This window comes from Chiloscyllium punctatum, chromosome 1, assembly GCF_047496795.1.
Source record: "Chiloscyllium punctatum isolate Juve2018m chromosome 1, sChiPun1.3, whole genome shotgun sequence".
NCBI classification, from domain to species: Eukaryota; Metazoa; Chordata; class Chondrichthyes; order Orectolobiformes; family Hemiscylliidae; genus Chiloscyllium; species Chiloscyllium punctatum.
Window position 1 is genome coordinate 102,983,553 of NC_092739.1, and position 24,157 is coordinate 103,007,709.

General features: G+C 41.5%; 1 protein-coding gene across 3 annotated transcripts in view; it reads left to right on the forward strand.

Moving 5' to 3' along the window:
• LOC140477969 (potassium/sodium hyperpolarization-activated cyclic nucleotide-gated channel 1-like) overlaps positions 1 to 24,157 on the forward strand; it is a 279,875-nt gene that overhangs the window by 42,234 nt on the left and 213,484 nt on the right. For all 3 annotated transcript variants that reach the window (XR_011960770.1, XM_072571643.1, XM_072571644.1), the window contains exon 2: positions 3,999 to 4,422. Coding sequence is in view for 2 of the 3 variants with exons in the window: in XM_072571643.1 (XP_072427744.1) it covers positions 3,999 to 4,422 (424 nt within the window). In the remaining variant the exon portion in view is untranslated. The remainder of the gene's footprint in view (positions 1 to 3,998; positions 4,423 to 24,157) is intronic.

A 24,157-nucleotide genomic window follows, 5' to 3' on the forward strand; every position in this document is an offset into this window, starting at 1 on the left:
CATGTCTCTGGAGAGAGCATTGAACTGTCAAGAGAGTGGACATGCCATACCTATAGCAGCATTGTCACACCCACTCCATATGGTAGCAGCTTAAGCAGCAAACACACTTCATCTGCTTCAAGCAAATGGCCACGTGTGAGAGTCAAAAGAGATCAGTTTTACTGGAATGTGGGGAAACCATAGTATTCAGGGATACTTCCACAGTCACTCAAGGGATTCATCTGATTATAGTGCGTGGGCTTGGTCTTGGTGAGTCAGGTCCTCCTTTCTGGGGTTTGGGACCACAGACAGTTGTGCAGGTCAAATGAAAGAAGTTCAGAGATTTCAGGTGCGATGTGGTAGGAAAATCTGTCAGGATGGTGGACCAATTTTTCCTGCACTGAGACTGCATCTGAGGAGTGTGTGGTACTGCAGGATGAGGAACAGCAGTGAGGTTCTCTAGTGAGGAAGCACAAAGGACAGAAAGGGTTTGTGGTTTGGGAGGATGGGTAGATGAGTGATATTGAGTGGATGTGATACGTTGAGTCTATGAGCTTTGGGGAGAGGTATATGTAATGGCAAAGTTACTACGATGGTCACACTGTGAGTGTGAGGTAGCAGAGAGGAGATAGAGGCACTTAAACTTGTGAAGTACAGGGGATCATTAATCACCTTCCTATATGGCTATGCACTGCATTTCACCCATGCCACAGCACTCACCCAGGCCACTACCTCAGTTCAGAGTGTCACCGTCTGGTGGTATGGCCTCCTTTACCAGCAAATAGGAAAAAAGCACTGTTTTTTTTACCATCTGTTCACTCACCAGTGGCTCTGAGTCTCTGTCAGTGGGTCAAGGAGTTCATTTACCTTCTGGGACCTATCCTTCAGGATAGTGGCGCAGCATCACAGTGTGAGGAGCAGCACCTGCCTTGCAGCACCTGAATCGGTGTGCAGCTGGGGTTTAAATATGGTACCAGCAGCATCAACGTTGTAAAGCACTAGTCATGGTGAGCAATTCCATTTCACGGCCGTATGATTCCACGTGACAGCTACCAGATATGCTGGCTGTATTAGTACTGGGATGAAGAGCAGAAGATTGCTTGGGAAGAGTTACCATGGATCATGGTGGAGCAGGCACATTGAATCTCACTTGAAAATGCACTTTGCTAAAACAAAATGTAAAAATTCAGTCTGTGGTTTTAAAATACTTTGCCCATTGTGGAACAGAACCATACTAACCAGCGTAATTGTACCTTCAAAATCTCCAACTGTTATGTATTTTGTAAAGCGTTCAGTTACCCAGGTTAATTAAGGGAGAACAAGTGAGCTGGGTTCCTTCTCCTGATTTTTCGCAGTGGTTCCTAACAGAGGGATACAGTCCTATTGACAAAAGCCCTCACTCTGAAGTATGCTCACATCAGGAAGAATCCCCACTGTGCCAAGTACAAGACAAAGAGTCAATTCTCTGAAAAGCTACCTGCTGCAGCTATTTGTGGGTGAGGAGTAGGTAAGGGGGAACATTCATTGGTCCATTGGTAAAGGATTTAGAGGAGGGACATGATTGTGTAGAATTTAAAAGAGGTAATACATATGCCAAAACTAAACAACTGCAGAGGCTGGCGATCTGAGACAAAAACATAAATTGCTGGAGAAACTCAACAGTCTGGCAGCATGTGTGGAATGAGAGCAGAGTATCATTTTGAGTCCAGTGCCTCTTCATCAGAAGAATTTGAAGAGTCACTGGATCCAAAACCTTAACTCTGCTTTCCACAGATGCTGCTAGACCTGCTGAGATTCTCCAGCAATTTCTGTTTTTATAATGCATACGCCATATGGTGTCAATAGCTATAGAAACTAGAAAACAACTATTAGATTAGATTAGATTAGATTAGATTACTTACAGTGTGGAAACAGGCCCTTCGGCCCAACAAGTCCACACCGCCCCGCCGAAGCGTAACCCACCCATACCCCTATATCTACATCTGCCCCTTACCTAACACTACGGGCAATTTAGCATGGCCAATTCACCTGACCTGCACATCTTTGGACTGTGGGAGGAAACCGGAGCACCCGGAGGAAACCCACGCAGACACGGGGAGAACGTGCAAACTCCACACAGTCAGTCGCCTGAGGCGGGAATTGAACCCGGGTCTCCGGCGCTGCGAGGCAGCAGTGCTAACCACTGTGCCACCGTGCCGCCTTCTTCAGGAAGGGCTTATGCCCGAAACGTCGATTCTCCTTCTCCTTTGATGCTGCCTGACCTGCTGCGCTTTTCCAGCAACAGATTTTTAAGAATAGACCCTCCGGTCCAACTTGTCCATACTGATCAGATAACTGACATATTCCCATTTGCCAGCAATTGGCCCATATCTTTTAAACTCTTCCTATTCATATATCTATCCAGATGCATTTTAAATGTTGTAATCATATCTGTCTCCACCACCTCATCTGGCAGCTTGTGCTGTACACACACCACCCTCTGTGTGAAAAGGCTTTGTCCTTCGGTCCCTTTTAAATCTTTCCCCTCTCACCTTAAACCTATGCCCTCCCCTACCCTTGGAAAAAGACCTTGGCTATTCACCCTACCCATGCTCCTCATGATTTTATAAATCTCTATGAAGTCACCCCTCAGCCTGCAATGTTCCAGGGAAAATTCAGCCTCTCCCTGTAGTTCAAACCCTCCAAACCTGGCAACATTCTTGTAAATCTTTGCAACCCTTTCAAACTTCACAACATCTTTCATTCAGCAAGTAGACCAGAATTGAACACAATATTCTAAAAGTGGCCTCACCAATGTCCTGTATAGCTGCAACATGACCTTTTCACTCCTTTACTCAATGGACTGATCAATGAAGGCAAATGTGCAAAACTCTTTCTCAACCACCCTGTCTACCTGTGACTTCACTTTCGAGGAACAATGCACCTGCACCCCAAGGTCTATATTCAGTCACAATTCCTAGAGCCCGACCATTAACTTTATAAGGCTTGCCCTGGTTTTCTTTATACTGGGTACTGATGCTGGACTGAGATCATTTTTGAAAATATATCATAAAAATAGGCATTTTAAAAATGCCTAGGGTTATTAAGAAAGCATATGGTGTTTTGGCCTTTCATCAACAGGGGGTTAGAGTTTAAGAGCCGCGAGGTTTTGCTGCAGTTCTACAAGTCCCTGGTGAGACCACATTTGGAATATTGTATCCAGTTCTGGTCCCCCTACGGTAGGAAAGATACAGAGGCTTTGGAGAGGGTGCAAAAAAGGTTTATCAGGATGCTGTCTCGACTGGAGGGCTTGTCTTATGAAGAAAGGTTGAATAAGCTTGGACTTTTCCCTCTGGAGTGAAGGAGGAAGAGAGGAGACCTGATAAAGATATACAAAATAATGAGAGGAATAGATAGTCAATAGCCAGAGACTTTTCCCCAAGGCAGGATTGATTGGTACGAGAAGTCATAGTTTGAAGATATTAGGAAGAAGGTATAAAGGATACATCAGAGGTAGGTTTTTTACGCAGAGAGTTGTGAATGCATGCGTTACCAGCGGTAGTGGTGGAAGCAGAGTCATTGGGGACATTTAAGTGACTACTGGACATGCACATGGATAGCAGTGAGTTGAGGGGTGCGTAGGTTGTTACTATATTTTACATTAGGATTAAATCTCAGCACAACGTCATGGGCTGTACTTTTCTATGTTCTACGTTCTATGTTCTAAAAATGGCTAAAAAGAAGCTTGCACAGGAAAATATCACATTTGAATTTCTGGTGGATTTTTATTTTGGACCGGTGCTTTGTGGAACAGTATAGGATGGATAGGAGTATCCTTATCACTGTCTTGGCAGCACATATGTGCCTCTTGAACCGGAAGTTTGAATGAAATACACAGATACTTTTCAGAGGTGATTCAAGTTCTTTTAAGTTGGTGTATTGTGTACACTGAATTAACAATTACTGTCAAATCTAACCAATAACAAGAAAAACCATGGTTTCTTCCACTTAATGTTTTCTATTTTTCCTTTTTTTAATAGGTTTTATTGGGATTTGATAATGCTGATGCTTATGGTTGGAAATCTCATCATTATTCCTGTGGGAATCACCTTCTTCACTGAGTCAACGTCAACCATTTGGATTGTTTTTAATGTTGCATCTGACACCTTCTTCCTTTTGGATCTGATTGTCAATTTTAGAACTGGAATTGTTGTCGAAGATAATGCCGAAATCATACTGGACCCAAATGTTATCAAGTGGAAATACTTAAAGAGCTGGTTTATCATTGACTTTATTTCTTCTATACCAGTGGATTATATCTTCCTGATTATAGAAAAAGGATTTGATTCTGATGTTTACAAGACTGCCAGAGCACTGAGAATTGTGAGGTTTACAAAAATCCTTAGTCTCTTGCGATTATTAAGACTTTCAAGACTTATACGATATATCCACCAGTGGGAGGAGGTAAGGGACTTCTTAATCTTTTAAATCGTGGGTCAGATTGCAATTTGTGAAGCTATTTTTAATTATTTCTTTAAACCACACTGATGGTATTGTTACAAAGCATTTTGGTTTGGTAACAATGTAAACTATACTGTAAAGGTTAGAGGTGAATTTGCTTTGACTGCCTTCCAATAAGCAATGTTCAATCAACTTGTGAAAATAGTCACACATTGCTTAGATTCTAATTAATTGCAACTGGAGCAAAGAAATTCTAAAATATTCATCAAAAGTTGTTGGATTTGTAAATGTTTAAAGCTTTTTTTGAAAAGGAACTTAAATGTTAGCATGGCTCAGAACTCGGGCCTAGCTGATCATGGAGAATGTCCCTGGGTCTTACTGAACAGTCTGTGTCCGGCCACGGTCTCTTCACCCCTCCTGTGGCCAAAGTCCCTTTGACACCCCCATCTTCCATAGTTTGTCCATATCTCTCTGCACATGCAGGCAAATAGGGTTAATGGAAGTGTCCACACTAATTGGAGAAATCTTAACTCTGCACCATTGGTGGAACCAGAGCAGATAAGGAAGGTTAAAATCTTAAAAACCTGAAATACAACCCCACTCAATGACTCTGAGGAAATGGTCTTTCAGCAGCAATGTATACAGTAGATGTATGTCTGCTTGTATATCCCAGGCCGACACAGTGGAGTCTGGTCTCCAGTCCTCATGGACATCTTTGGACCAATCCACAAGAGCTGGTGTACAATGACCACCCCACGTTAAAAACTTTCATACACAATCATCTCAAATTTTGAAATCTGAAATATCAGGACATTCATGCTCAAACTCAATAATGATAGACCAGGATGACATTTAGCCATCGTTGCCAGGGACCTCAGCCTTTTCAACATTGATACCAATGGCAAGCAGCGGGAACAAGATTGCTGTTATACCTTCTTCTGGAAGAAGAGCACCTGCCTCCACAGGGTTGGCTTCACTGTGAAAGACAGACTAATTGGCCATCTCAGAGACTCCACTTGTGGGGTTAACAAATGCTTCATGATTCTTCAGTTCACCTTGCCCAGGCCCCATGCACTACAGTCCTCAGCATGTATATCCCAACGCTGGATACTACAGTCAATTTGAGAGAGCAACTGTACTCCAAATCTGGACAGTCTGAAGGGTGACAATCCACGGTTGGAAAGGACATAGACCTCAGGGGAAATATAATTGGCAGAGAGGGGTTAGGGAGATCCAACAGTAATGATACCTTGCTCTCAACAAAATGCTTGAAACAGAGCTGATATCAGAATCAAAACATCGTTCACCAAAGGGGCGGGTACAAGGCCTCCTGGCAACACCTCACTGCAAAATGCTGGAGTACATCATCATCTGAACAATGGGCTACAAGGATATGTACATCACCTAAACCTCAACAAGAGTCAATGACTACTGAATGGACCCGCCTCCTAATTTTCTCTGAGATAAATATCAGTGTTGCTCCAAAACCACAATGACAAGAGAAATATTGCCATGAGAACATCAAACTGTAGCACTCCAACAGCCTGATTGGAGAGCTGTATTCAGCCAGCCTGAAAACTCTCACTGACCCAGAGGTGCAGAGTACCCACAGCACCTGATCTGCCCCCATGGCCTCCGTTAGATGTACCTGCGAAGAGAAGCTAAAGAACAATAAAGTGTCAGGAACAGATGGAATCCAAAGCCATAAAATATACCAGAATTGCATGATCAGCCATGATCATATTGAATGGTGGTGCAGGCTCGAAGGGCGTATGAATCGACGAACACATAAGCTGTGTTGGTATGATTACATGACTTTATTTCCATTATCTAGAAGACAAAGGGCGTGGCAGAAGATCTTAGCAATGCTGCAATCATGTTCATCTTCAAGAAATGTGAAAGGTCAGACTATAGTAATGACAGAGAAGTTTCCTTGCTTTCAGCTATAAGAAGATTATTGCAAGAACTCTCCTCAATTGTCTTCCCCCAGTGGCGAATCCTCAAAGTGGACTCTGCCCTTTAAGGACTACAACCACAGGATTTTCATTACTCAGTAACTACAAGAGAAATGCAGTTAACAGCACCAACCTTTCTACATGTCTTCTTTGCACTAAAACTTTGAAACAGTCAATAATGAGGAACTGTACAACGTCCTTCTCTGTTTAGGTTACTCCCAAAAGCTTGTTGGCATTCTCCACTTGTTCTGTGATCATATAAAAGCAAGGATCCTGATCAACAGATCCACCATGGATCCAATTCACATTTACCAGGAATGTGTGAATCCACTTTCCCTCTGAGAGCTCCCTGCTGGAGTGGAACTATTCTCCAGAACTGTCCAACCTTTACTGGCTGCTGGCCCATTTCAAGGTCATCCCAATCTCTATCATTGAGCGACAGAACACAGGTGATGTTTGAGGCTGCACACATGGAGAATCCAAGCTCCAAGCCATCATCAAGACCTTCACTGAGGAACGTGACAGCACGCATCTTGCTTTAAATATTCCTAAGGTGTAGGTCCTCCACCAACCTGATCCAGCAAAACTGCACTGGTTGCTGGTTGTGAAATCCATCATGAGGTGTTGGACAATGTCGACCATTTTCCATACCTTGGGAGCTTACTGACAAGGGCAGTAATCTACAATGAGGTTCGACATGGCCTTCAGTTTGCCAGCACTGCCTTCAGTCACTCAAGGAAGTGGCTATTTAAAAGACCTGGACCTCAACCCCACCATCAAGCTCATGATCTACAGAGCAGTTGTGATACACACCCTGTTATATGGCTCAAAGATGTGCAGCAGGTGCCTCACATCCTCAGAGGCACTACCAGCCTTGCCTCTATAAGATCTTGTAAATCCACTGGCAGACAGGCACACTAATGTCATGTTCTCACTGAGGCGAACATTCCCAGTATTGAAGCATTGAGCACATTCGATTAGTTCTGCTGGAGATGCCTGACATAAGACTCCTAAAACACATGCTCTCCTCAGAGTTTTGACATGGCAAGCGAGGACCAGAAGGGCAGAGGTAATGTCTCTCTGAGAAAGTGTGACATCCCCCATCAACACCTGGGAAACCCTGGCCTAAGGCTGAGAAAGTAGAAGGAAGCCATCGGGACACACATTGTTTCCTCAAATCTCATCGCTGACAGCAAGATGAAGTCAAACATTAACAGAATAAGGAACATGGGACATTCTGGGCATCCCATCTTCCCACTCCCCAAACTACTATTTGCATTACCTGTAACAGAGACTTCAGATTGTGCATTGGACTCTTGAATCAGCTGAGAGCTCATTTTAAGTGTAAAACTAAATCATCCTCAACCACGAGGCTGTCCAAGAAGGAAAAAAATTGTTCATCCTTTGTCCAAATCCAAAGGTTTTTTTGGTTCAGAGAATTTCTGCCCAAATCTCAATAGATGTGAACACATTGGTCAATACTGTTGCAGAATTCAATAGGAACTGATATTAATTTGCCAGTCTTGTTCAGGGAAAGTCTAAGTGAATTATAAATATCAGCCTGGTGCTGGAATGTTGCTGTTGTGAACATGATTTGGAGGAGCCGGTGTTGGACTGGGGCGGACAAAGTTAAAAATCATACAATACCAGGTTGTAGTCCAACAGGTTTATTTGAAAGCACTAGCTTTCATAGCGCTGCTTCTTCATCAGGTAGTTGTGTAGAAGGACCATAAGACACAGAATTTACAGCAAAAGGGTTACAGGGTCGTGTGGTTGAAATATATTACACATACCTAAATTAAGTCTTTCATCTTTTAGAATGGTTTTGCTAGTTTCGTTTCATTAAAATGTAAATCCCAGAACTCCTGTTAAGTCATAATTCTCAAGATAACTTCAGGTTTTCTAACAAAATGTATCATCTCAGCTCAGACAATACATTAAAGGTGTGAGCTTAAAGTCTGTGCCCCAGTCTTGAGTCAGACTGGTTCTATTTCTAAAAAGTGGTTTACAGAATCTTACATGGATTAACTGTAGGTTATGCATTCTTTGAGTAAAATAAAATAAAATTCTGCAAATACAGATTCACTTCATAAACTTACATGCGTGTATGTGAAGGAGAGACAGAGTGAGTGTGTGTATGTGAGTGTGTTCATGTGGGTATGCATGCATGTGAGACAGTGTGTGTGCAAGTGTGTATAAGCTTGGTAAAAGTGTGTATGTGAATGTCATGGGGTATATGCCTGTGAGAGAGTACGTGTGTGGGTGTGAGTGTGGGGGTGTATGTTGTCTGCATATGAGAGAATGTATGTGTGTATAGTGCAATGGGGTCATCTGTAGTGTGACATGAACCCAATGTCCCAATTGAGGCCATCCTCATGGGTACCAAACTTGGCTATCACCCTTTGCTTACACATATATGCAGCACACTTTTCACATGCACTCACCCCCACATGAACACACTCACATACACACCCTCACTTTGTCTCTCCTGCATGTACACACATATAAGTTTATGGGGTGAATCTGTATTTGCAGAATGATCTTTTATTTTTCTCAAAAAATGCATAACCTACAGGCAATCTATGTAAGATTCTATAAATCCCACTTTAGAAATAAAATCAGTCTGACTCAACTGAGACACAGACTTTTATCTCACACCTTTAAAGCATTGTCTGAGTTGAGATGACAGATTTTGTTAGAAAACCTGAAGTTATTTTGAGAATATGATTTAAAAGGAATTCTGGGATTTAGATTTTTTTAAAAACTGTTTCCTCAGAGCGTATTTCCTGTGCCAAATCAAAGTACATAGCACATTGAGCAAAATAAGTTTTCACATTAAACTCTTGGGCAACATTTCAGAAGTAGAACTGGACTATTGTTGTTTTGAAAATTATAGTTTGAAAATGTTGATAGTTTTGCCAACAGAATGAGTGAACACCTTGTGAAAATGAGTTGGAAAACAAAACTTGAGGGCAGCCTGTGTTTTCTCAGTAAATAATTGAATATTGAACAAATTATTCAGCATTGGAATGGGATTATGACCACTCCACCCGAACAGTGAGAACGAAGCTTGGATTAGAATTGTAAATTTGCCTTACTTTTACCAGAGCATAGGGTGAATATCTCATTCGAGAGAGAAGACTGATGATGGTTTAATGTACGGCATCGTGCCTCAGGCAAGGGGAGATGTTGAGAAGGAGAACCCTCAATGATAATGTTTACTGGTGTGGGAATTGAACCCCCGGCTGTTGAAATCACTTTGCAATCCAATCCATCCATCTGAGCTCACCAACCCATTTCAATGAGCTGCTCTCTCATTAGAGAGAATGACGACTGGTGTGGATTACCCTGAGGGTCACCAGCCCCAGGAGAGGGGAAAGGTTGAGAAGACAGTGAGTGCTAGCTTGCTATACACTAGTATGAACTTGCTGGCCCTTGACAGAATACCATTAAAATGTCAGCTTTAGTGGATCCTTCTCTTTTATGTAGATACTTGTTAAGTTAGCAAAACTATTTCTAGCTTGGGTCTGAGCTGTTGCAATGTTTGTCCAATTCTAAACCTCACATTACAAACAAAGCTGGAATATGGAAGACAAGGTTTATTTTCTAATTAAATCAAAATTCCTGACATCAGCTTTGCAAATTATATCTGCACCTTTCCAAATCATTTTGACATAGGTTGATACTAACAAAATGTACATCACAAGATGCCTTGTCCATACACAAACATTGCGGCAAACTAAGGAATGCCTGTAGAATGTTTTGGCAGGAATACCGTGGAGGAAAACTGCTATTAGTACAGAGACTGAGGATGCAGAGCACTGTGTCTCAACTCTTCGCTAACAGATTGACTGCACCTGAAGTTGGATTACAATTATGTTTATAGGAAATGGAACTTGTAAGTTTCTGCTGTCATGTGGGATGCTGTTGGCAAAACATTATTTTAAGCATATTTACTGGCGAGGGAATGATCCAATTAAGCCAGATAATTTGCATAAATTACCTCATGCCATAATGTTGGTTTGAGGAAAGGTGCAAAAAGGGACCTGCCCAGCTACAGCATCATCTTAATTGAAAGAATTTCCTTATTGGCAATTTGTTCTTTATTTTATTAAACACAGGTGCATAAAAAGAAAACTTTTTTTTAGGAGCTAACACACTTGACATAATGAATTTACCTATTGTGTAATGCCTAATCAGAAAGACTTAGAACAGTGAGGACACCAGCACAGAGGATTATCTTAACATACTTTTGAAGAACAGCATTAAGATTTCTGAAGATGACTCAGATTTCAATTGATATATAAACTCAGATTCTTTTTCTATAGAAGCTGCCAGGCCTGCTGTTTTTATTTCAAGCCTTAGCAAACATGTTGCATTTTGCATTGGAGAAATGTGAGTCGACAATAAATATTTTGTTGCTTTTCCTAAAACTGTTTGTAGTTTCTCCTACCTTTTGAGCACATACATGTGACTGCTCACTGTACTAGGAGAAAGGATCTTCCTAAGCAACTATGGGAATCTGAAGTGCTCTAACTTGATTCTTGCACCAAAACTCATTCATCTATCAGACCGGGGTTCCCCGACCTTTATAGTCTCCAGGTTAATGGCTCTATTGTGTTATTGGGTTGACTGTGTGGCCCTCAAAGAGCCTGAGGCTTCAGCAATGTTCAGTGCCAACGAATGGCCATCTCCAGTAAGAGAGAATTTAACACCGCCCCTTGATACTCAATGACATCACCATCACTGAATCCCCTATTATCAACATCCTGAGGCTTACCATTGACCAGAAGCTGGACTGGATTAGCCATATAAACTGTGTGGCCACAACTGTGTGTCAGAGATTAGGAACTTTGCAGTCAAGTAACTCACCTCCTATCTCCCCAATGCTCAAATGAGTGCAGTTGCGACAACAATCAAGAAGCTTGACAACATCCAGGGCAAGGCAACCATCTTCAACATTCATTCCCTTCATCCATGATGCTCAGTATCAAAAATACAAGATGCACTGTGGAAATTTTCCAAGGCTCCTTAGCACTTTCCAAACCTACATCTACTTCCAACTAGAAAGACATGGACAGCAGATACACGGATCACTGCCAACTGCAAGTTTTCTGCAAGCTACTCACCCCCATGGTTAGGTACTATATTCGTTCAGTGCCACAGTGATATTAGCCAAGATTCTTCCACTTGGGTTTTAGTTGCTAAATCAGATCCTTGTTATAACCAGGCAGGAATCTCATTAGAAGTCAAAGTTCTGATGGAGCAATTGAGAGTCTAATGCATTTTAACATGACTTCATACATTCGCCCAGTGTTGGTTGGCGAATAACACCAGTGCCAAAGAGCAGCAAGCCTTCAAAGAGGCTGTAAGGTAAGTTTTGTTAAAAAAAATGTAATTTTACAGAGGAGTAGCACAGTCCTTGGTAATTATGGAAGGATGTTGTATTTCAGTCGAAGTCAGAAGGTGGAAGTTCTCCTAAGAGACTGCAACTGAAGTGTATCAGATATTAGCAGTTAATCTGCAGATCTCCTCTGTGGCTAGAACTAAGGTTAAAACTAATAGATAGACAAGACTCTCCAATCATGGTGAGTGTGCATTTGAATTCTTGAATGTGCATGCTTGAGAGTCTCTCAGTTTGTTAGTTACTGCATTGCAGAGCTGCATCTGTGTTGAAGTCTGTACCTGCGGTGATGTCTGGTGCAGTAATTGTAATCTGAAAGACGCAGTTAATAATAAGGTTTGCAGATGATATATTTGAATTGGGATTTCGACATTATGCCAAACCCCAGAATAAGAAAATTCCTGCAGGGAACTAATCTTAAGGACACACAGAACAATCGCTAATTTGGAATACAAACTTACAGGATTTATTTAATAATTAGCATTCCAATAGTCGAGGTTAGGTATGATATTTATATTCTGTGTGTGCCAGTCAGGCTTTCTGTGGATCCCAGCATTTCTGGGACTTCCCTTTCTTGGTCTGTTCACCTTTTGACCTGTTCACCATTCTTGCAAGATCAGGATTTATCATAGTCTCCTATTCTAAAGCTTACTTTATTAGCGCCTCAAACAATAATTCTGACATTCTCAGTCTTCCTTCTACAATCTTTTTACTTTAAAACCCATGGTTTCACATGATCACTGCTTCCTGATTTGCCTCTTTTCCATTCTTTGTATCATAGATGATGCTGTAATCTGGGGTTTACTCCATATATGGAAATAAATGTATATGTGCCAGCATTATTAAAGTATAATTCTCTTAAATGAACTCACAAATATTTCATCAGTGCAGGTAAGGAATGAATCATGTGAAAGGAGAGCGGTTTCAGTTGTTTGACTTTGGACCTGTGAGTTCCGATGACTGAGGATTATCCTCCTGTCACATTTGTGTCTCTTCTGGCTTAATCAAAGTTGGATTGCAATGATCTGTCAACAGTTCCATAATTATTAAAATCATGTGACTTTCAGAATACTACAAGGTAATTTAGATGGACTTTATTGTCTCTTTGTCTTTTTTTAAAAATGTTCACTTATGGGATGTGGGCAACACGGATTGCATTGCTTTCCCATCCACAGTTCCTTTGAGAAGGTGATGATGAGCTGCCTTCTTGGAATGCTGCAATCCATGTGCAATAGGTAGACCCACAATGCCCTTAGGCAGGAAATTTTAGTGACTAGTGACTTTTGAGAAAGTAACAAATAACAAAAGCAAAATGGATACAAACTGAACTGAAATCCTCTTTCAGTAAAGGCCAATGTACGATTTGCCTTTCTAATTGCTTGCTACACCTTCCTGCCTACTTACAGTGACTGGTGTGTGATAACCCTAACCCTAACCCTAACTCAGATCCTTTTGTACATCCACACTTCCCAATATATTATCATTAAAATTATACCCTTCCTTTCTGTTTCTCACACCAAAGTGTATAGCATCACATTTAGCCGTGTGTACTGCATCTGCTGTGTGTATGCCTACTAACTCAATTTGTCCAAATCATCATATAGCCTCTGAGATCTAGGTCTTGGCTCTTCCACCTGTAACTGGATCCATGACTTCCTCAGCCATAATCTGTGATCAGTAAGAATAGGTGACAACACCTTGTCCACCATAATCCTCAAGGTAAAAACAATGACTGCAGATGCTGAAAACCAAATACTGGATTAGTGGTGCTGGAAGAGCACAGCAGTTCAGGCAGCATCCAACGAGCAGCGAAATCAACGTTTCGGGCAAAAGCCCTTCATTAGGAATCCACCATAATCCTCAACACCAGTGTCCAGCAATGCTGTGTATTCATACTCCCCATTATACTCTTTATACACTCAACTGTGTGGCCAGATTTTGCCCCAACTTACAAGTTTGCTGATGACATGGCTGTTGTAGGTCAGATCTCAAACAATAACGAGAGAGAATATGGGAAAGGGATGAAGTGCTTAGCAGCATGGTGTGAAGACAACAATCTCCCCCCCTCAATATCAGAAAAATGAAGGAGCTCATCACTGACTTCAGGAAGTGGAGCAGAGGGCATGCCCCTATCTGCATCAATGGTGCTGAGGGGGAAATGGTCGAGAGTGTCATGTTCCTAGGAGTGATGATCACCAACAATCTGTCCTGGTCCACCCATGTCAATGTGATGGTCAAGAAAGCACAACAACATCTGTACTTCCTCAGGAGGCTATGGAAATTCAGCAAGTCCACAAAGACTCTTACCAATTTTTATAGATGCACCATAGAAAGCATGTTAACTGGATGCATCGCAGCATGGTGCTGCTCTTCCCAAGATTGCAAGAAACTACAGACAGTCATTAACATAGTCCAGTCTATCATGCAAATCAGCCTTCCATCCATTGACTCCATCTATACTTCTCACTACCTCGGGAAAGCAGCCAACATCATCAAAGACCCCTCCCACACCAGTTATACTCTCTTCCACCCTCTTCTATTGGATAGAAGAAATAAAGGTTGGAATACACATACAAATAGATTCAAGAACAGCTTCTTACTCAATGTTATCAGCCAGTTGAATGGACCTCTCAAACGGTAATTCTGATCTCTCTTTCTGCACCTTCTGTATGGCTGTAACATTATGTCCTGCACTCTGTTCTGCTAACCTGATACACTTTGTACTCTATGATCTGCCTGTATAGCATACAAAACAACACTTTTCACTGTATCTCAAAACATGTGACAACAATAAATCGATCAATCACAATTCACAATCCTGTTCAAGTTTGTGTCATCAGCAAACTTGGAAATGTTGTATTTGTTCCCCCATCCAGGTTATTTGTATACGTCTTGAATAGCTGGGGCTCAAGCACTGATCTTGCAATACCTCACTTGTCACTGTCTGCCACTTGAAAAACAGACTCATTTATTCCCAGTCTCTGTTTCCTGTCTGTCAACCAACTCTGAATCCATGCCATACCATCCATGTTACCTCCATCTGATATAATTTAACTTTGCCTACTAACCTCTTATAAGGGACCTTATCAAAAGCCTTCAGAAACTCTATGCATTCTACCATATCTATCCCACTAGTTATATCTTTAAAAAATTCAAAAAACTCATGCTGGCTTTGTCAAATCCTGCTAACGGTGTTTTAAATGTTCATGATCCTGTCTCAGTGGTTAGCACTGCTGCTTCACAGCGCCAGGGACCTGGATTCAATTCCAGCCTTGGGGCGACTGTCTGTGTGGAGTTTGCATGTTCTCCCCGTGTCTGCGTGGGTTTCCTCTGGGTGCTCCGGTTTCCTCCCACAGTCCAAAGATGTGCAGGGTAGGTGAATTTGCCGTGCTAAATTGCCCATAGTGTTCAGGAATGTGTAGGTTAGGTGCATTAGTCAGGGGAAATGTAGAGTAACAGGGGAGGGGAATGGGTCTGGATGGGTTACTCTTCGAAGGGTTGGAATGGATTTGTTGGACTAAATGGCCAACACTGTAGGGATTCTATGAAACTCTGGCATTTTCCCCACTACTGATGCTAGGCGAACTGCTCTATAATTTTCTTCTTTTTCAGTTCCTCACTTTTAAATACTGGAGTTAAATTTGCTACTCTCCAATCTGTACAAACTGCTCCAGAGAGTCTGTAGGATTTTGGAAGATGCATCCAGTTTTACCAGCACCACTTCCTTTTGAATGCAAGAACATAAGAGCATGGAGCAGGAGTAGGCAACTCAGCCCCTCGAGCCTGCTCTGCCATTTGATATTATCATGGCTAATCTCATCTCGGCCTCAACCTCAGTTTCCTGCCCAGTCTTCATAATTCTTTAACTAATTATAAATGTCTGTTCTTCCCCAAATTTACTCAATACCCCAGCATTCACTGCATTCACAAACCTTTGAGAGATGTAATTTCACCGCATCTCTGTTTAAAAAGACATTTCAATAAGTTTGTGAATAGGAAAGGTTTGGAGGGACATGGATGAAGCGCAGGCAAGTGGGACTAGTTTAGTTTGGGATTATGTTCAGCGTAGACTGCTTGGATCAAAGCGTCTGTTTCCATGCTGTATGACTCTATGACTCCAATTTCTTCAATTCTCCCCTTCACTGCACCCTTGGTTCTGTAACATTTCTTGGAGAAAATTTGTGTGCTCATTTGTGAGGGCAGAACCAAAGTATGTATTCAATTTCAAAGTTTGTGAGAAGATTTGTAGCTCGGGTGCTACGATGGTATTGCTACCAGGAACACCATCACACAAACTGACTAAAGAACTACAACAGAAACTGAAACACCTGATCAGCGGATCCAGACACTCTGTACAGTCAACGCAGGAATTCTTGGACATCATCAGAAATATACATATAGACAAGGAAGAAACTATGGTCTCATTCGATATAACGGCACTGTTCACCTCTATCAACAAAACCCTAGCCAGAGAAACAATAGCCAACCTGCTGGACATACAGAACAGACAAGACCGGGAACCTATCAACAAAGACTGCATACTCAAACTACTGGACCTGTGCCTCACAACACACTTTACATTCAACAACCAAATATATGAACAAATCAACAGCATACCCATGGGCTCACCCATCTCTGGACTCATAGCAGAAGCTGTAATGCAAAGATTAGAACAAACAGTCTTACTGCAAATTCATCCCAAACGCTGGGTCAGATATGTGGATGACACCTTTGTAATCATTAAAAACACAGAAATAGAGAACACACACTGGATCATCAACGCCACACTCACAGGAATCCGAATCACTCAAGAGGAAGAAAAGGACAACCAACTCCCATTCCTAGACGTGATGGTACAGAGAACACCGAACAGAGAATTCACCACAAAAGTATACAGGAAAGCCACACACACAGACCAAGTCCTAAACTACAAAAGCAACCACCCCAACACACACAAAAGAAGTTGCATCAAGACACTGTTCAAAAAGGCCACAACACACTGCAGTACACCAGAACTGCAAAAAGAGGAAGAACACCTATACAATGTATTCGCCAAATTTCACTGCACAATTTCATCAACAGATGCCTAAGGGAAAGACAACAGAATGAGGAAATGCCACAACCCAAAGGACTAACCACGTTACCATACATCAAGAACATTTCTGAACTGACAGCCAGACTACTACGACCACTAAGACTCATAACAGCACACAATCCAATAGCCACTTTCAGACAACATCTCACCAGGACAAAGGACCCGATACCCAGCATGAGCAAAACCAATGTAGTGTACAAAATCCAATGCAAGGACTGCACAAAGCACTGCATAGGAAAAACAGGAAGACAACTAACGATCTGTATCCATGAACTCCAACTAGCCACGAAACGACACGACCAGCTAACCTTAGTAGCCACACACGCAGATGACAAGCAACATGAATTTGACTGGGACAACACTATTATTATAGGACAAACCAAACAGAGAACAGCCAGGGAATTCCTAGAGGCATGGCACTCATCTACAGACTCTATCAACAAACACATCGACCTGGACCCAATATACGGCCACTGCAGCGGACAGCTGGAACTGATAACCGGAAGCAGCAAAGACAAACCACTATACATGCCAGAAGAAACAACACAAAAGCGTTTCACAGGAGGCTCCCAAGCACTGAGGATGTCACCTAGACAGGGGACGAAACGTCTGCAACACAAATTCCTAGCTCGGCGAACAGAACCACAACTATGTGTTCAATGCTTCTGGTTTTTTTTGATTGCCCTTTAGAATTTTCCCAGCAAATTATTGTAAAAGACTTACATGTATTTTTATTTATCTTATTCTCTTCATATACTAATAGAAGCTTTTATGGTCAGTTTCTATTTTCCCTGCAGTTTTACTCACATAATTTATTTCCCCTCTTGACCAAATATTTTGTCCTCTTGCTGAAATCTAAAATGCTATCAATTCTCAGGCTTTTAAATTATTTTACTGCAGACCCTTTTTATTCTTAATATGGATCTTGAGGAGTTTGTTTTAATTGTGGTTTTGCTAGTTATAATGAGAAAGCTTTTGCTCTCTCTATGGATTCATGTCATTTGTCACCACACTGAGAAATAATAAAACAAAACATTGGATTTGAAGAGAAGTATGATCGAAGCAAATGAAGTAAACTGGTCAGGGATGTGAATTCAGTGACTAATCCATTGCTATCTTCTTCCCAACTAGCAGGTATGGGTAAGAATGATCTGATCAGGTTCAACCTCTTGATTTCTCAAAATCGAGAAGGATATCACATTTCATTCAGTACATTTCTGTTTCATGTAATGCCTCAGGATCTAAAGTAGGTTTATTTGAAGAGAGAAAATGGACAGATGCAGCATCAACCGAGGTATATAATATCATCTTGATAACAACTTTGCTAAACTTAGCATATATTAGGAGCTTCAGGAGGTTCTTTCCATGTTAGATTAACTGAGCACACCACAGAGTCCTGGAGGTTGCTTGCCATTTTGTGACTTCAACCTTAATCTCCTTTCAGTTGGTGTCGACAATTTATTAGTATCTCCTTAACTGCTAATTGTAGCTCTCGTTAAATTCATTGCTTTTTTGGTTTGTTCTTCTGAATAAAATCCAGTTGTACACCATGTTCTATGCTGGCTTGCAAATATTATACATTGCATTGATGATGAAACTTCCAGAGTAATTCTGCTGATTTTTAATTTGTTCTTAGGATGAATGCATTGCCCCTTAGTCACTTATCATTCATCCAAGTTGCTCTATAGGCGTTTTCTGAACCTGGTAATATGATTGTGTATTAGTTAATATTCTGGAACTTTCAACACAGAATCATATTGTAATAGAGAAGACAGTAAGCCATTCAGCATATTGTTCCTGAGCTAGATCATTTATGGAGCTAACCAATATATCACATTTGCCTACTTTCTCCCTATAGCTCTTAAAATTTTGCCTTTCAAATATTTATCCAATTGTCCCTAGACTCAGGCTATTGAATCTACTTCCATCATCTATTCAGACAGTGTACTCCAGATCACAACAACTCACTGGCAAAAGAACCAGAAGTGACAAGGGGAAATAGTTTTCAATCACCTTTAATCTCTGTCCTTTGATGACTGTCTGCTACTGGGAATGGATTTATCCTTGCTTGTTCTACGAAAAACATTCAAGATATTCAACATTTATTAGAAATCTACTTCAGCCTTCTACCGAAACTAATTCCTCAACTTGTACCATTTTAATAAATCTCCTCTGCACACTCTCAAAGGCCTTGACATACTTCCTAACTGAAAAGTCCAGAATTGAAGAGTACAGTCTGACTAAAGCCTGACTAAGGTGCTATAAAAGTTTACCATCACTCCTCTGCTTTTAGACTCTGACAACAACAACCTATATGTTCTTAATGTATTCAACTTAATCTATTGTCCTAAGGCACCTCACAGGAGTATTATAAAAACTGACACTGAACCATGCAAAAATATATTTAGGCATAAATCTGAAATCTTGGTCAAAGAGGTAATTCTACTAAGGAAAGTGGGATAAAGAAAGTGAGGTTAAGGGACGTAATTCTGGAGCTTAAGGTTTTAGCAACAAAAGATATAGCCACTAATGGTATGTCAATTGTCCTTGCTTAGGAAGCCAGAATGGGAGGGGCTAGAAAAGATAAGAGAGATAAGGAGGTACGAAACCTGGAGGGATTTGAAAACATAGATGTAAGTTCAAAAGTTTTAAAAATGCCAAACTGGGAACCTGTGTAGGTTAGTAAGCATTGGCATGCTGGGAGAAAGGCTGTTTTGAGGAAGTACAAGGGGCAGTAGTGTTACAGAGGAGAGAATGTGAAGGGCAGAGTGAGTGCATTCAGATGGTCAAGTCTCAAGGTAACAAACACGGCTGACCAGAAATGTAGTTAGCCTAGCCACACAGATACAATGGCTAATACAACAGATCAGAGGCTGGGAATGCACAGTTAATAACTCACCTCCTGATTCCTCAAAGCTTGTTCATCATTTATGAAACAAACTTCAGGCAATAGAATCCTTCCCCTTTCCTGGATGAGTGTGGTGCCAACAACACTCAAAAAGCTTGACACCAATGAGGACAAAACCGCCTTGTTGTTTGGCACCCCTTCTAACATCTTAAATGTACATGGATACATATACAAGACCCATTTCATTAATGCTTCAGCAATTGCACCTTCCAAACCTGTAACCTTTATTACCTGGGGGCAGCGATTGCATGGGGAATACCACATTCCAGAACTCTCTCCCTAACAGCACTGTGGGCCTACTTCCACCAAATGGACTGCAACTCATCACCAGCTGTTTATTTATCAGCAGACAATAAATGCTAGGCTTCTTAATAGCACGCCCCAAGAAATAAATTCTTTTAATAAAATGACAGTATGAGTCCTGTGGCTCAGCACCACTATGGAGCTGCCCTCAGTTTTCTAATGGGAACTATCCACAGCTTCAGCTGTCTCCATTAGCTGCTACTGTTCACAAATGATGTGCTTCTCACCACTCTCACCCAATTCTTACCCAGTCAGTTTGCAACTGAGACTCTACCAATGTGAGTGTATCAGCACTGGTGGAGCATTTGTGTAACTTGCAATGGTGTATCCTCAAATAGTTGGTTCCTTCTCTGAGATCTATGTGAACATCTTACGCCTCTGTGGCAACTCCATCAGTATCCCTGCAATAGGGATAAGACTTTAGAATCATTGACTCGCTACAGAGTGGAAACAGGCCATTTGGCCCAACAGGTCCACACTGACCCTCTAAAGAGTAACCAACCCAGACCCATTCCTCTACCCTATTACTCTACATCTGCCCCTTACTAATGCACCTAACCTACACATTCCTGAACACGATGGGCAATTTAGCATGGCCAATTCATGGTCTAACCTGCACAACTTTGGATTGTGGGAGGCAACTAGAGCACCTGGAGGAAACCCACGCGGATACGGGGAGAATGTTGTTAGTTAATTTTACAGGTCTCACTGGTTGCATCTCAGACTTCACACTGTATCACTTCACACTTGTCTGCATTCAGTTTTGTGTTTTGATGAAGAGTCACCGGACTTGAAACATTAAGTCTGCTTTCTTCCCACAGATGTGCTGGATCAGTCAACTTCTTCCAGCAATTTTCATTTTTGTTTTAATTTTGTCATTCTCTGTCTAAGTCCTCAGCTCATGAATGATGATATGGAAGTAAAACTGACAGTAGAGTGATAGCAAAACAGTTTTAGTGCACTTTTCCATTGTCTTTTCCATTGAAGTTAAGTTCACTCCCTATGTTTTTGAGTTAAGGTGCTGTGTGACCTGGAGATGACATGCCCATCATTTATTTGCTCTTATCTTCCTTTGTGGTGAAGGTTATTGGGTTGGAAAGCAACAGAAAAGGCCACAAGTTGACAATTCCAAAAAAATACAATTTTCCTTCAGTCCTATACTGTTTAGCTTGCCTCTCTAGATAAATTGCTTAAATCACTGACAAGAAAAGGGGTATCTGTCTCTACGAACCTTCAGTAGTGCCACTCTTGAAAAGTGTCCAACCATCAACATCCTGAGAATCATCATGGATAAGAAGCTTACATCATCACCATGGCTACAGAGACAGGGTACTCTGACAACTTGTATTCTTGTGAATTGTTTAGTTCCTGTCTTAAGGCCTTGTTTAATCTATAAGACACAAGTTAAGAGCACAATGTAGACATCTTAAGATTCACCTGTAAAATGCAAAATATTCAACACTACCTGGGATGGAACAGTTTGATCAGTTACTCATCTAGGTAAAGTGAGATTATTCCATTGCACTTCTGACTTGCATGAGTCAATGTTCAGAGTCAGGAGGTGAGATACTGGCGTCAGAGTTTCTAGTGTTTGATCTCCTCTTGTAGCTATATTGTTTACATAAATGTTCCGGTTCCATTTCTGGTCAAAGGTAACACTCAGGATGTTGACAATGGAGGATTCATTCAGGATTATTCCAGTGAATGTCATGGGATGATGATACACTTCTCTCTTTTTCTAAATGGTCATCGCTGAACATTTGTGTGGTGCAAATGTTACCTAGCAACTTGAACCTGAATGTTGTATGAGTTTTGATGGATTTGGTTCAGTATCTGAAGAGCTGCAAATAGTACAGAACATTGTGTGATAATCAGGAAATATACCCACTTCTGACCTTGTGATGGAAGGAAGGTCAATGATAAAGCAGCTGAAGAGAATTGGGCCTTGGACACTGTCCTGAGGAACTTCTAGAGCTTAATTGACTGTGAAACACTTTGAGATATCCTGGGGTTGATTGATTTATTGATTCTTTCTTCTTTCTTGTTGGTCCAAGTTTGACATTATCTGAACCATGGGGCTGAGATAACAAGCTTCCAGCAAATGCATGCATCTGTTTTTGTGTGAGATGTGACTTAAGCCAATTCAGCCAATTTGCATCAGGCTGATGGTAAATTTATTAAGGCTGTTTGCTGCCATATTTGCCGAAAAGATGATTTGATATCCAAAGCAACTACTGTCATTTATTCTCTGGCATTCTGCTCTTCTCTCTCTGATTGGATGAATGCTTTGATTGTCTCTGTTGGTTTTGGCAGAATCTCTGTTTCAGTGGTGGTCAGGCATGGTTACCTCATATATCATAAAAATACTTTCATATTTCCTGAAAAAAATGATAGGCAAACAATGCAAATATTTCCAAGGAAAGATAAAAATATATTTGTCGCATCTAAACTTTCCAGACTTCCACTAGAATGTTGCAGATACCAGACTGATATATTCTCCTGAACTACACTCAAAATAAGTTGAACTCGACAGTATAGAAACTGGAATAACTGAGTTTGCTAATAATGTAGAACTACTTTTCAGTTCTGTACAGTTCAATATATTGATAATGCCTTTAAAATTTCAGAATACTTAGAACATAGAACATAGAACATAGAACATTACAGCGCAGTACAGGCCCTTCGGCCCTCGATGTTGCGCCGATCAAAGCACCCCTAACCTACACTAAGCCACTATCCTGCATATACCTATCCAATGCCCGCTTAAATACCCATAAAGAGGGAGAGTCCACTACTGCTACTGGCAGGGCATTCCATGAACTTACGACTCGCTGAGTGAAGAACCTACCCCTAACATCAGTCCTATATCTACCCCCCCTTAATTTAAAGCTATGCCCCCTTGTAATAGCTGACTCCATACGTGGAAAAAGGTTCTCACTGTCAACCCGATCTAACCCCCTAATCATCTTGTACACCTCTATCAAATCACCCCTAAACCTTCTTTTCTCCAATGAAAACAACCCCAAGTGCCTCAGCCTTTCCTCATAGGATTTTCCTACCATACCAGGCAACATCCTGGTAAACTTCCTCTGCACCCGTTCCAGTGCCTCCACATCCTTCCTATAGTATGGCGACCAAAACTGCACACAATATTCCAGATGCGGCCGCACCAGAGTCTTATACAACTGCAGCATGACCTCAGGACTCCGGAACTCAATTCCTCTACCAATAAAAGTCAGTACGCCATATGCCTTCTTCACTGCACTATTTACCTGGGTGGCAACTTTCAGAGATCTGTGTACATGGACACCAAGATCCCTCTGCTCTTCCACACTACCAAGTATCCGACCATTAGCCCAGTAATCCATCTTTTTATTACTCTTACCAAAGTGAATCACTTCACACTTAGCTACATTGAACTCCATTTGCCACCTTTCTGCCCAGCTCTGCAGCTTCTCTATATCCCGCTGTAACCTGCCATATCCTTCCTCACTGTCTACAACTCCTCCGACTTTCGTATCATCCGCAAACTTGCTCACCCAACCTTCTAACCCTTCCTCCAGGTCATTTATAAAACTGACAAACAGCAATGGTCCCAAAACAGATCCTTGCGGAACACCGCTAGTGACGGCACTCCAAGATGAACCTTTGCCATCAACTACTACCCTCTGTCTTCTTCCAGAGAGCCAATTCCTAATCCAAACCTCCAACTCACCTTCAATGCCATATCTCTGTATTTTCTGCAGTAGCCTACCATGGGGGACCTTATCAAACGCCTTACTAAAATCCATATATACCACATCTACCGCTTTCCCCTCATCTACCTCCTTAGTCACCTTCTCAAAGAATTCAATAAGGTTTGTGAGGCACGACCTGCCCTTCACAAAACCATGCTGACTATCCTTGATCACATCACTCTTATCCAGATGTGCATAAATCCTATCCCTTACAATTCTCTCTAAGACTTTGCCCACAACAGAAGTGAGACTCACTGGCCTATAGTTACTAGGATTATCCCTACTCCCCTTCCTGCCCAACTTGATGGATATAAAGTTGTCGGGGAATGAGGATAG